The following is a 12457-nucleotide window of genomic DNA, read 5'->3' as shown; positions in this document are numbered from 1 at the left end:
TTTTTTTTTACTTTTCGTTGCTTTTTTTCTCCATTCCTGGCTCTGCAAGCGTCTAGCTGAAGCTGTTGCTTAGCTACAGAGACGCTTGCAAGCTGCGCCGACTGTTTTGAAGCTGTTGCTAAGCAACAGGGTTTGTTGCTAGATATGGAGCTCAGAAGCTCCGTATGTTTTAACATTAGCGCTGGTTTCTCCGGCAGTGTTGATCGACCGGCACCAGCTCGGTCCCGTCAGTGCCGGATACCAGAAAGTTTCCTGTATTTGTGTTCATTCAAATGCAAAATACTATTGCAGCAAATTCACTGTACACAGTTCAGGTACAGCACAGGTTAGATACAGAGCAAACCTCCCTCTACACTGTCCCATCAAACACTCCCAGGGCAGGTACAGCACGGAATTAGATACAGAGTAAAGCTTCCTCTACACTGTCCCATCAAACACTCCCAGGGCAGGTACAGCACGGGTTAGATACAGAGCAAAGCTCCCTCTACACTGTCCCATCAAACACTCCCAGGGCAGGTACAGCACGGGTTAGATACAGAGTAAAGCTCCCTCTACACTGTCCCATCAAACACTCCCGGGGCAGGTACAGCCTGGGTTAGATACAGAGTAAAGCTCCCTCTACACTGTCCCATCAAACACTCCCGGGGCAGGTACAGCCCGGGTTAGATACAGAGTAAAGCTCCCTCTACACTGTCCCATCAAACACTCCCAGGGCAGGTACAGCACGGGTTAGATACAGAGTAAAGCTCCCTCTACACTGTCCCATCAAACACTCTCAGGGCAGGTACAGCATGGGTTAGCAGTTTGGTGACAATGTTTCGAGCCTAAAGGTTTTGTGATTGTTTTTTCTGTATCCCAGACTCCTCTGCACCTCGGAGTAATCACCCAGCAACACCGGATCGTCGAGCTGCTGCTCACTGCTGGGGCTGATGCCAGCATTTTGGATCGTCATGGAAACTCCATCCTCCATCTTGCCCTCCACAGAAAGGATGAGCAGATGGTGCAGTTATTGCTGCAACACCTCAAACCGCATGCCCTGAGCAAGCTGATCAAGTTGCCAGACTGCAATGGTAGGTAATGCATGTGAGGTACTCGCATACCCACTGGCTAAATCCACCGGCTCCAACCGCTACCAACTCCGAGATCAGAAGGTCGCAGGTTCGACCCCTGGTCTCTGCTGAATTAGCTGACCTCAGCTGAGATGGTGGGGGTCACTGCGATTTGTATAGTTCCCTTGCAATGCAGAAAGGAAAAATAGGCCCAGACTCTTGCTCCTGACCCTTATCTAGGATCCTGTGTGTGACCACTGACAGCATCAGGTGGCAGTGACTGAGTGAGAACCAAGGTGCAAGCACGCCCGTGGAACTGGCATCGCCGGCACTGTGGGCCCACCCCACGCCCAGTGTCCGGCACTGTGCCCTCCCCTCTCCCCCTTGGTCCCCGGCACTGTCCCCCATCAGTGGTCACACCCAGCGAGGGTCATCATCTCAGGACGGGAGGGGAATAAAATTCAACATAAAAAATCCAAAACTTAAAGCTTTTTTTTTAATAAAAGAACTTCAGTCGCCGTCTGACATAATATCTTTTACCCAGTCAGTGACTGTACATTTTAAGCTGTCTTTGTATCTGAATCTGAGCCTCTTCCTTCTCCAGGACTGTACCCAGTGCACCTGGCAGTCAAAGCACTCAACGAAGATCTGGTGGAAATTCTACTGAGCAAAGGGGCGGAAAGAAATGTGGCCGAACAGAAGAGTGGCCGAACTCCACTGCACCTGGCCGTGGAGATGCACAGTCTGAATCTGGCCGGACATCTCTTAATTGAAGTAGGTCATTTTGTACAGGTTGTCACAGTAACAGTGTCTCTTGTTGGACATAGGGTATCAGTGTTCTCGCCCTCCCCTCCCACCGCCCACTCTGCAGGTTGGTGCACGTCACACCGCTGGTAAACCTGCCCGTTCCATCACCTCTAGCGCTCCTGAGGGCCGAGCTTGCTCTCCCGGCGCTCCCCAGGTGCAGCCTGGATGGACTGTCCCAGGCGTGCGCTATGAAAGGACCCTCCCCTCCGCGTCCCATCCTCCTCTCGGGACTCATTGAAATAATAATGCAAGTGTCCGAGTGACGTGCACTATTACACGCTTGCCAGCTGGGGAAGAGAGAGTCGGGGCACTTCTGGAACCTTAAAGACAGCACGAGTAAAAGTCCCGTGAATGGTCCAGAATGATCTGTGTGTTAATGGGAGCAGGCATGCTGTCATTTCAGCGGCTGATGAAGAGTTGAAAGTATTTAAATCCATATGTTGCTGTCAGAAACCAAACTCATCATCTCTGCTCCTGAAGTTCAGCTCAATGTGCCCTCCCTCCCCTGGGATTGGGTTGCTCTATGAGGCTGGGTTGGCAAATCCATCTCGAGCAAGTCTCTGGGAGCCTTTGCAGTGAGCCTGGGATGGAGTGGGTTAAAGGGACACCCCATGGAGACGATGGGCAGTGGGAATGTGCGTACTTGTTGGAGTAAAGAGCTGTTCATTAAGTGTTGTTGTGATATTGTGGCAGGATTCAGCAACAAGTTGTGAGACATCAAAACCACTTCTCATGCAGAAAGCCAAAGATGAAAGCCTTTCTCAATGTGCCAGCTTGTCCCTTTAATTAGATAGTGCAGCACAGGAAGCAACCACCTCGGGTGTTTAAAGGAATGTCGGGCCCTGATCTGTAGTTGTGCTATTGGAGGAAGTTTCCTGATCTGTAGCCGTGCTATTGGAGGAAGTTTCCTGATCTGTAGCCGTGCTATTGGAGGAAGTTTCCTGATCTGTAGCCGTGCTATTGGAGGAAGTTTCCTGATCTGTAGCCGTGCTATTGGAGGAAGTTTCCTGATCTGTAGCCGTGCTATTGGAGGAAGTTTCCTGATCCGTAGCCGTGCTATTGGAGGAAGTTTCCTGATCTGTAGCCGTGCTATTGGAGGAAGTTTCCTGATCTGTAGCCGTGCTATTGGAGGAAGTTTCCTGATCTGTAGCCGTGCTATTGGAGGAAGTTTCCTGATCTGTAGCCGTGCTCTAAAGGTGTTAGTGGTGATGGACTAGATTTTAGGCAGTTCAGGGTTGAGCATCAAGGTTGGGTTCAGTCTGAGGAAGCAGCTGGGGAGCAAGACCAGAAGTGGTCCCTGAGGAATAATGTTTGCAGCGAGAGCTGAACAGGACCCTTCAAACTGACGGAGAAAAGACATTCAGTCCGTCTATCTGCTCCACATTGAAGCCCTGACTCCGAGCTGAATGGACCAGGCGCTGATCTCACTGCAACACCCAGTCCCAGGAAGATGCTTCTTACAAGGTTTTGTTGCTGTTCACAGGCTGGTGTGGAGGTTGACCTCCCGACGTTTGAGGGGAACACTGCTCTTCACTTGGCCGCAGGCTACGGGTTCCCAGCCCTCGCAGCTATGCTCCTCACTGCAGGTTTGATACAGTCACTTCAATTCTCTCCTGTTCTCAGTGTTGTTACTTTGCCAACTGATGTGTGCAAACCTCCTTGCGTCCGGGGACTGGATTTGTCACCATTTGAAATTCTCTGTGTGTCTCGGCGTCTATTTTCAAAAAGCCAGGATTTGAATTTTTAACCTAAGTCCTTTATCCAGGTTTTCTCCCCTCCTGAAGAGGCCGTATTTTGTGTCTGAGCCATAGACCCATCGAAGCTTACAACACAGGAGGAGGCCGTTTGGCCCTTCGTGTCTGTGCCCGCTCTTTGCTAGAGCTAGTCAAAACTAATCCACTGGCCTTGTATCTTCCTCTGCTTTGAATGTTTATCTACTTTTCCCTTGAAAGATGCAGTGGTCTCGGCCTCAGTCACTCCCTGTGGCAAAGCATCCTCTGCTCCAACACCCCTCTGTGTAAAGGGATTTCTCCCACCCCCTCTCCTCATTCTCTCTGACAATTTTAAATTGATGAACTCTCATCACTGACCTCCCCAACCAGAGGAAATAGTCCCGATTCACAATCAAAACCCTGTACACATTTAAAAACGATTCAATCTCCTCCTTTTGACTTTGCTCCAATGGAAATAGGCCCAATTCCTCCAGTCTCTCTTCATAATCCCATTCTGATGAATAGCTCCAATGTCCTTTTCTATAATGGAGTGCTTGACACTGCACACAGCGCTCTAACTGTGACCCAACCTTCTACAGATTTATCGTTGCCTCCTCACTCTTGTATTTTATGCCCCAGTTTATAAAACCCAATGTAGCGTTGGCCTTTTTCAGTCTTTACCTACCTGCACTTTCAGGGAATGAGTTATTTGACCATGTACCTGCCCCCTGTCTGACCATTCCACCTACCTGTGTCTTCCTGAAATCTTTCCCAGTTTGCCAAACCTCCTTTTGTGTCACGAGCAGATTTCAGGATCGTGCTTCCTTATTCCCAAATCCAAACCATCCATTTACACAGAGAACAAAAGTGGGCGCAACACTGAGCCCCGGGGTACACCCCCGCCCACCCCCCTCCCCACTGAACCCGGGGGTACACCCCCCTCCCCACTGAACCCGGGGGTACACCCCCTCCCCACTGAACCCGGGGGTACACCCCCCTCCCCACTGAACCCGGGGGTACACCCCCTCCCCACTGACCCCAGGGTACACCCCCCTCCCCACTGACCCCAGGGGTACACCCCCTCCCCACTGAACCCTGGGGTACACCCCCTCCCCACTGAGCCCCGGGTACACCCCCCTCCCCACTGAACCCCGGGGGTACACCCCCTCCCCACTGAACCCCGGGGGTACACCCCCTCCCCACTGAACCCTGGGGTACACCCCCTCCCCACTGAGCCCCGGGGGTACACCCCCTCCCCACTGAACCCCGGGGGTACACCCCCTCCCCACTGAACCCCGGGGGTACACCCCCTCCCCACTGAACCCCGGGGGTACACCCCCCCTCCCCACTGAGCCCCGGGGGTACCCCCCCTCCCCACTGAACCCCGGGGGTACACCCCCTCCCCACTGAGCCCCGGGGGTACCCCCCCCTCCCCACTGAGCCCCGGGGGTACCCCCCCTCCCCACTGAGCCCCCGGGGGTACACCCCCTCCCCACTGAACCCCGGGGGTACACCCCCTCCCCACTGAGCCCCGGGGGTACACCCCCCTCCCCACTGAGCCCCGGGGGTACACCCCCCTCCCCACTGAGCCCCGGGGGTACACCCCCCTCCCCACTGAGCCCCGGGGGTACACCCCCCTCCCCACTGAGCCCCGGGGGTACACCCCCTCCCCACTGAACCCCGGGGGTACACCCCCTCCCCACTGAGCCCCCGGGGGTACCCCCCCTCCCCCCGCCCCCCCCACTGAGCCCCGGGGGTACACCCCCCTCCCCACTGAGCCCCCGGGGGTACCCCCCCTCCCCCCGCCCCCCCCACTGAGCCCCGGGGGTACACCCCCCTCCCCACTGAGCCCCGGGTATGCTCTCACTGCAGTCAGGGAGTAGTTGAGACAGAGATGCACTTCCTCACAGCCTGTGGAAAATATCAGGGCATCAGAGAGAATTTCTATCAAAAATTCTCACAATATGCCCTGAATTCAGAAATCTAACTGACAACCAAAAACTCCCATTCCTACTGGGGGAGGAGAGAAGCTGTGTAACACTGGCGGCACACTATGTTACAGCTTGCCATGAACAGAGGGACAACCAGTAAACTAAGACAAGAGTATATATAACAAGGCGAAAAATATATTTATAAACTCAGGGATATACCTGTTTATACACTGTATGAATGGAACCGCGTTTATGTGTTCAACCATAAATGTATTTTGATGCTTTGGCAACATAAGATGTACCTTATCATGCAATAAAGCGACTTGTATTGTATTGTATTGTACACCCCCTCCCCCCGCCCCCCCACTGAGCCCCGGGTTACACCCCCTCCCCACTGAACCCCGGGGGTACACCCCCTCCCCACTGAGCCCCCGGGGGTACACCCCCTCCCCACTGAACCCCGGGGGTACCCCCCCTCCCCACTGAGCCCCGGGTTACACCCCCCTCCCCCCGCCCCCCCACTGAGCCCTGAGGTACACACCTTCAACCCACCTCCAATCCAACAGCACCCATTAACTCTAACCCTTGGTTTCTGTCCATCAGCCAGCTCACTATCCTTGCTGCCACATTTCCTCTTGTACTGTATGGCTGAATGTTTGTAACAAACCTCCTGTGAGACAGCTTCTCAAATGCCCTCTGACAATCCATAGACACTGCATCCCCTTAATCTACCCAATCGGTCACTACTTCTCAAACACAACTTGCCTTTCACCACTCTGTGCCATGGAGCCAGCCCAGCCAAGCTCGGTCCTGCCTTTATCTGGCGCCTTCATAGTGATGGTGATGGGAGCAGGAGCCCAGGGGCACTGAGTCCCATTGTAGCCCGACTGCCACTACAGCTGGGATCAGTTAACTCATCGCAGACTGGGTATTGAACCTGGGAATCTCCCGCTCTCTGTAGCTCAGCCCTTCACTGGATCCAGTCACTGAACCATCGCAGGCGGAGCTCGCAGTTGTTTGCAGGCTCCGTGTGGCGGTGCGTGGCGTGGGGAGGTACTGAGAAATACAGACCCAGGCTGAGAGCCTGACCTGTGGGGCTTGGCTGGTCTGGCCGGGGTGTTGCAGTTTGCGCTGCTGGGCCGGGAACAGGAGGCAAATGAGTCCGGGTTCCTGCTCCTGATCACTACACAGACTTGCGGAGTAATGCTAGACATCAACGCCTGTCTGCTCCTCATATCCCCCCCTCAACACCCGTCTACACACCCCCTGACACCCGTCTACACACCCCCTGACGCCCGTCTACACACCCCCTGACACCCGTCTACTCACCTCCCCCCCCCCCCCCCCCAAATTACTGGCTGAATACAAGTTGACCCCACTTCCCCCTCGGGCAGAATCTCGGGGACAAGCAGAGTACATTTATGACTGAGAAATGCATTTGACTTCTAACCTCCTTCATCTTTCTTTCCCCCCAACACCAGGAGCTGATCAAAATGCAGAAAACTATGAGCCCATATTGGAGTCCGAGGACGAGAATGAATCGGATCTGGGGATCTGCCGTGGGCACACACCACTCGACATCACTGACAGCCAGAAGGTATGTGCGCAACTGGAGGAGGAAGCAGCCCATCCTATCAACACCTCGATTAGATCACCCCTTATTCTTCTAAACTCGAGGGAATACAAGCCCAGTCTGGGCAACCTGTCCTCGGAATTTAACCCCTTTAGCCCCGGGATCATTCTGGTGAATCTGCGCTGCTCCCCCTCCGAGGCCAATATATCCTGCCCGAGGTGCGGGGCCCAGAACTGAACCCAGTGTCCAGATGGGGTCTAACCAGAGCTCTGTGCAGCGGTAACATAACTTCACCCCTTTGTATTCCAGCCTCCGAGATAAAGGCCAACATTCCATTAGCCTTTTAAATTATTTTTTGTATTTGTCCACTAGCTTTTAGTGATTTCTGTACTTGGCCCCCTCAATCTCTCGGCTCCTCCACAGTTCCCAGCTTCTCGCCATTTAGAAAATACTCTGATCGATCTTTCTTGGGTCCAGAGTGGATGACCTCACACTTCCCCACATTGAATTCCATCTGCCACAGTTCTGTCCACTCACTGAATCGATCAATGTCCCTTTGCAACTTTCTGCCTCACATCTACACTATTTACTGCACCACCTAGCTTCGTGTCATCAGCGAGCGTGGATATATTCTCCTTTAAGTCTCCTTTAAGAACTGGCCATGATTTGTTAATTGGTAATTTGAAAGAAAGAAAAAGACTTACATTTCTATAGCGCCTTTCACGGCCTCAGGACATCCCAAAGTGCTTTACAGCCAATGAAGTACCTTTGAAGTGTAGTCACTGTTGTAATGTAGGAAACGCGGCAGCCAATTTGTGCACAGCAAGCTCCCACAAACAGCAATGTGATAATGACCAAATAATGTGTTTTAGCAATGTTGATTGAGGGAGAAATATTGACCAGGTAATCAAACGCCAAGGTGGCTGGTGTGGGAAATGGAAAACTTAGCGAGCTTTTTATGTTTGAACAGTAAAATATCAATTTAATTTGAATTGATTGGGGCTTCTCTTGTTGGTGTGAATGATCGCCATAGAAACTGATCAATTTGTCTCTCGCATTCTCTTCAGGTTCGTGACATTTTACTGGGAGGATCTTGGAAATGGGAGGAACAGAATCAACTGTTGGCTGAAGTTCAGCAAGGTAGATGCCTGCACTCACGTTCAACCCTGCGCCTGGCACCGGGGGGGCACTGTGGGTACATGCGCCACCCAGTGTGCTGCTGAGCTGGGCAGTCAAGGAACCTTTCTACACATGTGCCCGTGGTTTTAATTTTTTATTAGGTGCCCCACTCTCCACCTGAATTTGGGCCCGACAAAGATAGGTTTAATGAGAGTGCTGCTAACCTGAGCCATTGGGCTCCTGCACTGGTCAGTACTCTCCATCACTCTGCTCGTGAGCTCTCTGCGCCCAACAAGCACCCCGGTTCGTTATTTAGAATTTGGTCTCCATTCCGAGGCAGCGTTTGAATCCCGCCCTCGACTAGCTGCCCCTCGGCTTGGCTGCCCTCTGAGTGGGGTTTCTGCTTCTCCGCCTTGCTAACACATGGTGCGAGAGGAAAGGAGGAGCTAGCATTTATATAGAGCCTTTCACATCCTCGAGATAGACTGGAATCAATCTAATGCACGAGGTCGAAGTGGGGAACACTTTTTGGATTCCTTCAAGGACGGCTCCCCTATGTCAGTCTGTCTCGAGTCCAACAAGGAGAAGATTGATTGATTTAGTTCTGGGAAATGAAGCGAGGTGAATAACTGAGGTAAATGTGGGCAAACAATTGGGAAATAGTAACCATGATCTTGTTCGGCTCAATGCAGGAACAGAGAAGGTCAGTGAAGAGTCAGGGATAAGGGGGCTGGACTGGAAAAAGGCAAAGTTTGAGATAATAAGAGATTTGGCCCCAATAACTGGGCAGAAAAGTTAGAGAGCAAGTCGATGGGTCAGCACTGGGAAATTTTCAATATGAGATGGAGAGAGAACAAAATAAATACATTCCGATAAGGCAAAAAGAGAGTTGCATCAAAGAATGGAGCTTTCTGTGGGTAACTGGAGAGATTTAAAGAAAACCGCAACATTGAAGGGAGGGATGTGAGGACACGGGGCTGGCGGGGATGTGGTGACACTGGGCTGGCGGGGATGTGAGGACACTGGGCTGGCGGGGATGTGATGACACTGGGCTGGCGGGGATGTGAGGACACTGGGCTGGCGGGGCTGTGATGACGCGGGGCTGGCGGGGATGTGATGACACTGGGCTGGCGGGGATGTGAGGACACTGGGCTGGCGGGGCTGTGATGACGCGGGGCTGGCGGGGATGTGATGACGCGGGGCTGGCGGGGATGTGATGACGCGGGGCTGGCGGGGATGTGAGGACACTGGGCTGGCGGGGCTGTGATGACGCGGGGCTGGCGGGGATGTGATGACGCGGGGCTGGCGGGGCTGTGATGAGGCGGGGCTGGCGGGGATGTGGTGACACTGGGCTGGCGGGGATGTGATGACGCGGGGCTGGCGGGGATGTGATGACGAGGGGCTGGCAGGGATGTGATGACACTGGGCTGGCGGGGATGTGAGGACGCGGGGCTGGCGGGGATGTGAGGACACTGGGCTGGCGGGGATGTGATGACGCGGGGCTGGCGGGGCTGTGATGACGAGGGGCTGGCGGGGATGTGATGACGAGGGGCTGGCGGGGATGTGATGACGAGGGGCTGGCGGGGATGTGAGGACGCGGGGCTGGCGGGGATGTGATGACACTGGGCTGGCGGGGATGTGAGGACGCGGGGCTGGCGGGGATGTGATGACGCGGGGCTGGCGGGGCTGTGATGACACTGGGCTGGCGGGGATGTGAGGACGCGGGGCTGGCGGGGATGTGAGGACACTGGGCTGGCGGGGATGTGATGACGCGGGGCTGGCGGGGCTGTGATGACACTGGGCTGGCGGGGATGTGATGACGCGGGGCTGGCGGGGCTGTGATGACGCTGGGCTGGCGGGGATGTGAGGACACTGGGCTGGCGGGGATGTGATGACGAGGGGCTGGCGGGGATGTGATGACGCGGGGCTGGCGGGGGTGTGATGACACTGGGCTGGCGGGGCTGTGATGACGCGGGGCTGGCGGGGATGTGAGGACACTGGGCTGGCGGGGATGTGATGACGCTGGGCTGGCGGGGATGTGAGGACACTGGGCTGGCGGGGATGTGATGACGCGGGGCTGGCGGGGATGTGAGGACACTGGGCTGGCGGGGCTGTGAGGACGCGGGGCTGGCGGGGCTGTGAGGACGCGGGGCTGGCGGGGATGTGATGACACTGGGCTGGCGGGGCTGTGAGGACGCGGGGCTGGCGGGGATGTGATGACGCGGGGCTGGCGGGGATGTGATGACACTGGGCTGGCGGGGCTGTGAGGACGCGGGGCTGGCGGGGCTGTGAGGACGCGGGGCTGGCGGGGATGTGATGACGCGGGGCTGGCGGGGATGTGATGACGAGGGGCTGGCGGGGATGTGATGACGAGGGGCTGGCGGGGATGTGATGACGAGGGGCTGGCGGGGATGTGATGACGCGGGGCTGGCGGGGATGTGATGACGAGGGGCTGGCGGGGATGTGATGACGCGGGGCTGGCGGGGATGTGATGACGCTGGGCTGGCGGGGATGTGATGACACTGGGCTGGCGGGGATGTGATGACGCGGGGCTGGCGGGGATGTGATGACGCGGGGCTGGCGGGGATGTGATGACGAGGGGCTGGCGGGGATGTGATGACACTGGGCTGGCGGGGATGTGATGACGCGGGGCTGGCGGGGATGTGATGACGCGGGGCTGGCGGGGATGTGATGACACTGGGCTGGCGGGGATGTGATGACGCGGGGCTGGCGGGGATGTGATGACGAGGGGCTGACGGGGATGTGATGACACTGGGCTGGCGGGGCTGTGATGACGCGGGGCTGGCGGGGATGTGATGACACTGGGCTGGCGGGGGTGTGATGACGAGGGGCTGGCGGGGATGTGATGACACTGGGCTGGCGGGGATGTGATGACGCGGGGCTGGCGGGGATGTGATGACGAGGGGCTGGCGGGGATGTGATGACGAGGGGCTGGCGGGGGTGTGATGACGAGGGGCTGGCGGGGATGTGATGACACTGGGCTGGCGGGGGTGTGATGACGAGGGGCTGGCGGGGATGTGATGACGAGGGGCTGGCGGGGATGTGATGACGAGGGACTGGCGGGGATGTGATGACGCGGGGCTGGCGGGGGTGTGATGACGCTGGGCTGGCGGGGATGTGATGACGAGGGACTGGCGGGGATGTGATGACGCGGGGCTGGCGGGGCTGTGAGGACGCGGGGCTGGCGGGGATGTGATGACGCTGGGCTGGCGGGGATGTGATGACGCTGGGCTGGCGGGGATGTGATGACGCTGGGCTGGCGGGGATGTGATGACGCTGGGCTGGCGGGGATGTGATGACACTGGGCTGGCGGGGATGTGATGACGAGGGGCTGGCGGGGATGTGATGACGCTGGGCTGGCGGGGATGTGATGACGCGGGGCTGGCGGGGATGTGATGACGCGGGGCTGGCGGGGCTGTGATGACGCGGGGCTGGCGGGGATGTGATGACGAGGGGCTGGCGGGGCTGTGATGACGCGGGGCTGGCGGGGATGTGATGACGAGGGGCTGGCGGGGATGTGATGACGCGGGGCTGGCGGGGATGTGATGACGAGGGGCTGGCGGGGATGTGATGACGAGGGGCTGGCGGGGATGTGATGACGAGGGGCTGGCGGGGATGTGATGACGCGGGGCTGGCGGGGATGTGATGACGCGGGGCTGGCGGGGATGTGATGACACTGGGCTGGCGGGGATGTGATGACGAGGGGCTGGCGGGGCTGTGATGACGAGGGGCTGGCGGGGATGTGATGACGAGGGGCTGGCGGGGATGTGATGACGCGGGGCTGGCGGGGATGTGATGACGAGGGGCTGGCGGGGATGTGATGACGCGGGGCTGGCGGGGATGTGATGACGCGGGGCTGGCGGGGATGTGATGACGCGGGGCTGGCGGGGATGTGATGACACTGGGCTGGCGGGGATGTGATGACGAGGGGCTGGCGGGGCTGTGATGACGAGGGGCTGGCGGGGATGTGATGACGAGGGGCTGGCGGGGATGTGATGACGCGGGGCTGGCGGGGATGTGATGACGCGGGGCTGGCGGGGATGTGATGACGCGGGGCTGGCGGGGATGTGATGACGCGGGGCTGGCGGGGATGTGATGACGCGGGGCTGGCGGGGATGTGATGACACTGGGCTGGCGGGGATGTGATGACACTGGGCTGGCGGGGATGTGATGACGCGGGGCTGGCGGGGATGTGATGACGCGGGGCTGGCGGGGATGTGATGACACTGGGCTGGCGGGGATGTG

The 12457-nt window shown here is 57.1% G+C and overlaps 1 protein-coding gene across 2 annotated transcripts in view; it reads left to right on the top strand.

Moving 5' to 3' along the window:
* The window catches only part of LOC147098455 (nuclear factor NF-kappa-B p100 subunit-like), a 76533-nt gene that overhangs the window by 51456 nt on the left and 12620 nt on the right, over positions 1-12457 (top strand). For both annotated transcript variants that reach the window (XM_085970138.1, XM_085970137.1), the window contains 5 exons: positions 860-1070; positions 1654-1823; positions 3340-3442; positions 6981-7096; positions 8140-8212. In XM_085970138.1, the coding sequence (XP_085826264.1) occupies positions 860-1070; positions 1654-1823; positions 3340-3442; positions 6981-7096; positions 8140-8212 (673 nt within the window). The remainder of the gene's footprint in view (positions 1-859; positions 1071-1653; positions 1824-3339; positions 3443-6980; positions 7097-8139; positions 8213-12457) is intronic.

This window comes from Somniosus microcephalus, chromosome 29, assembly GCF_052327205.1.
Source record: "Somniosus microcephalus isolate GS21.2 chromosome 29, FLI_Smic_1.0, whole genome shotgun sequence".
Taxonomy (NCBI): Eukaryota; Metazoa; Chordata; class Chondrichthyes; order Squaliformes; family Somniosidae; genus Somniosus; species Somniosus microcephalus.
Note: the sequence above shows the minus strand (reverse complement) of the source record. Positions and strands in the feature narration are given on the sequence as shown.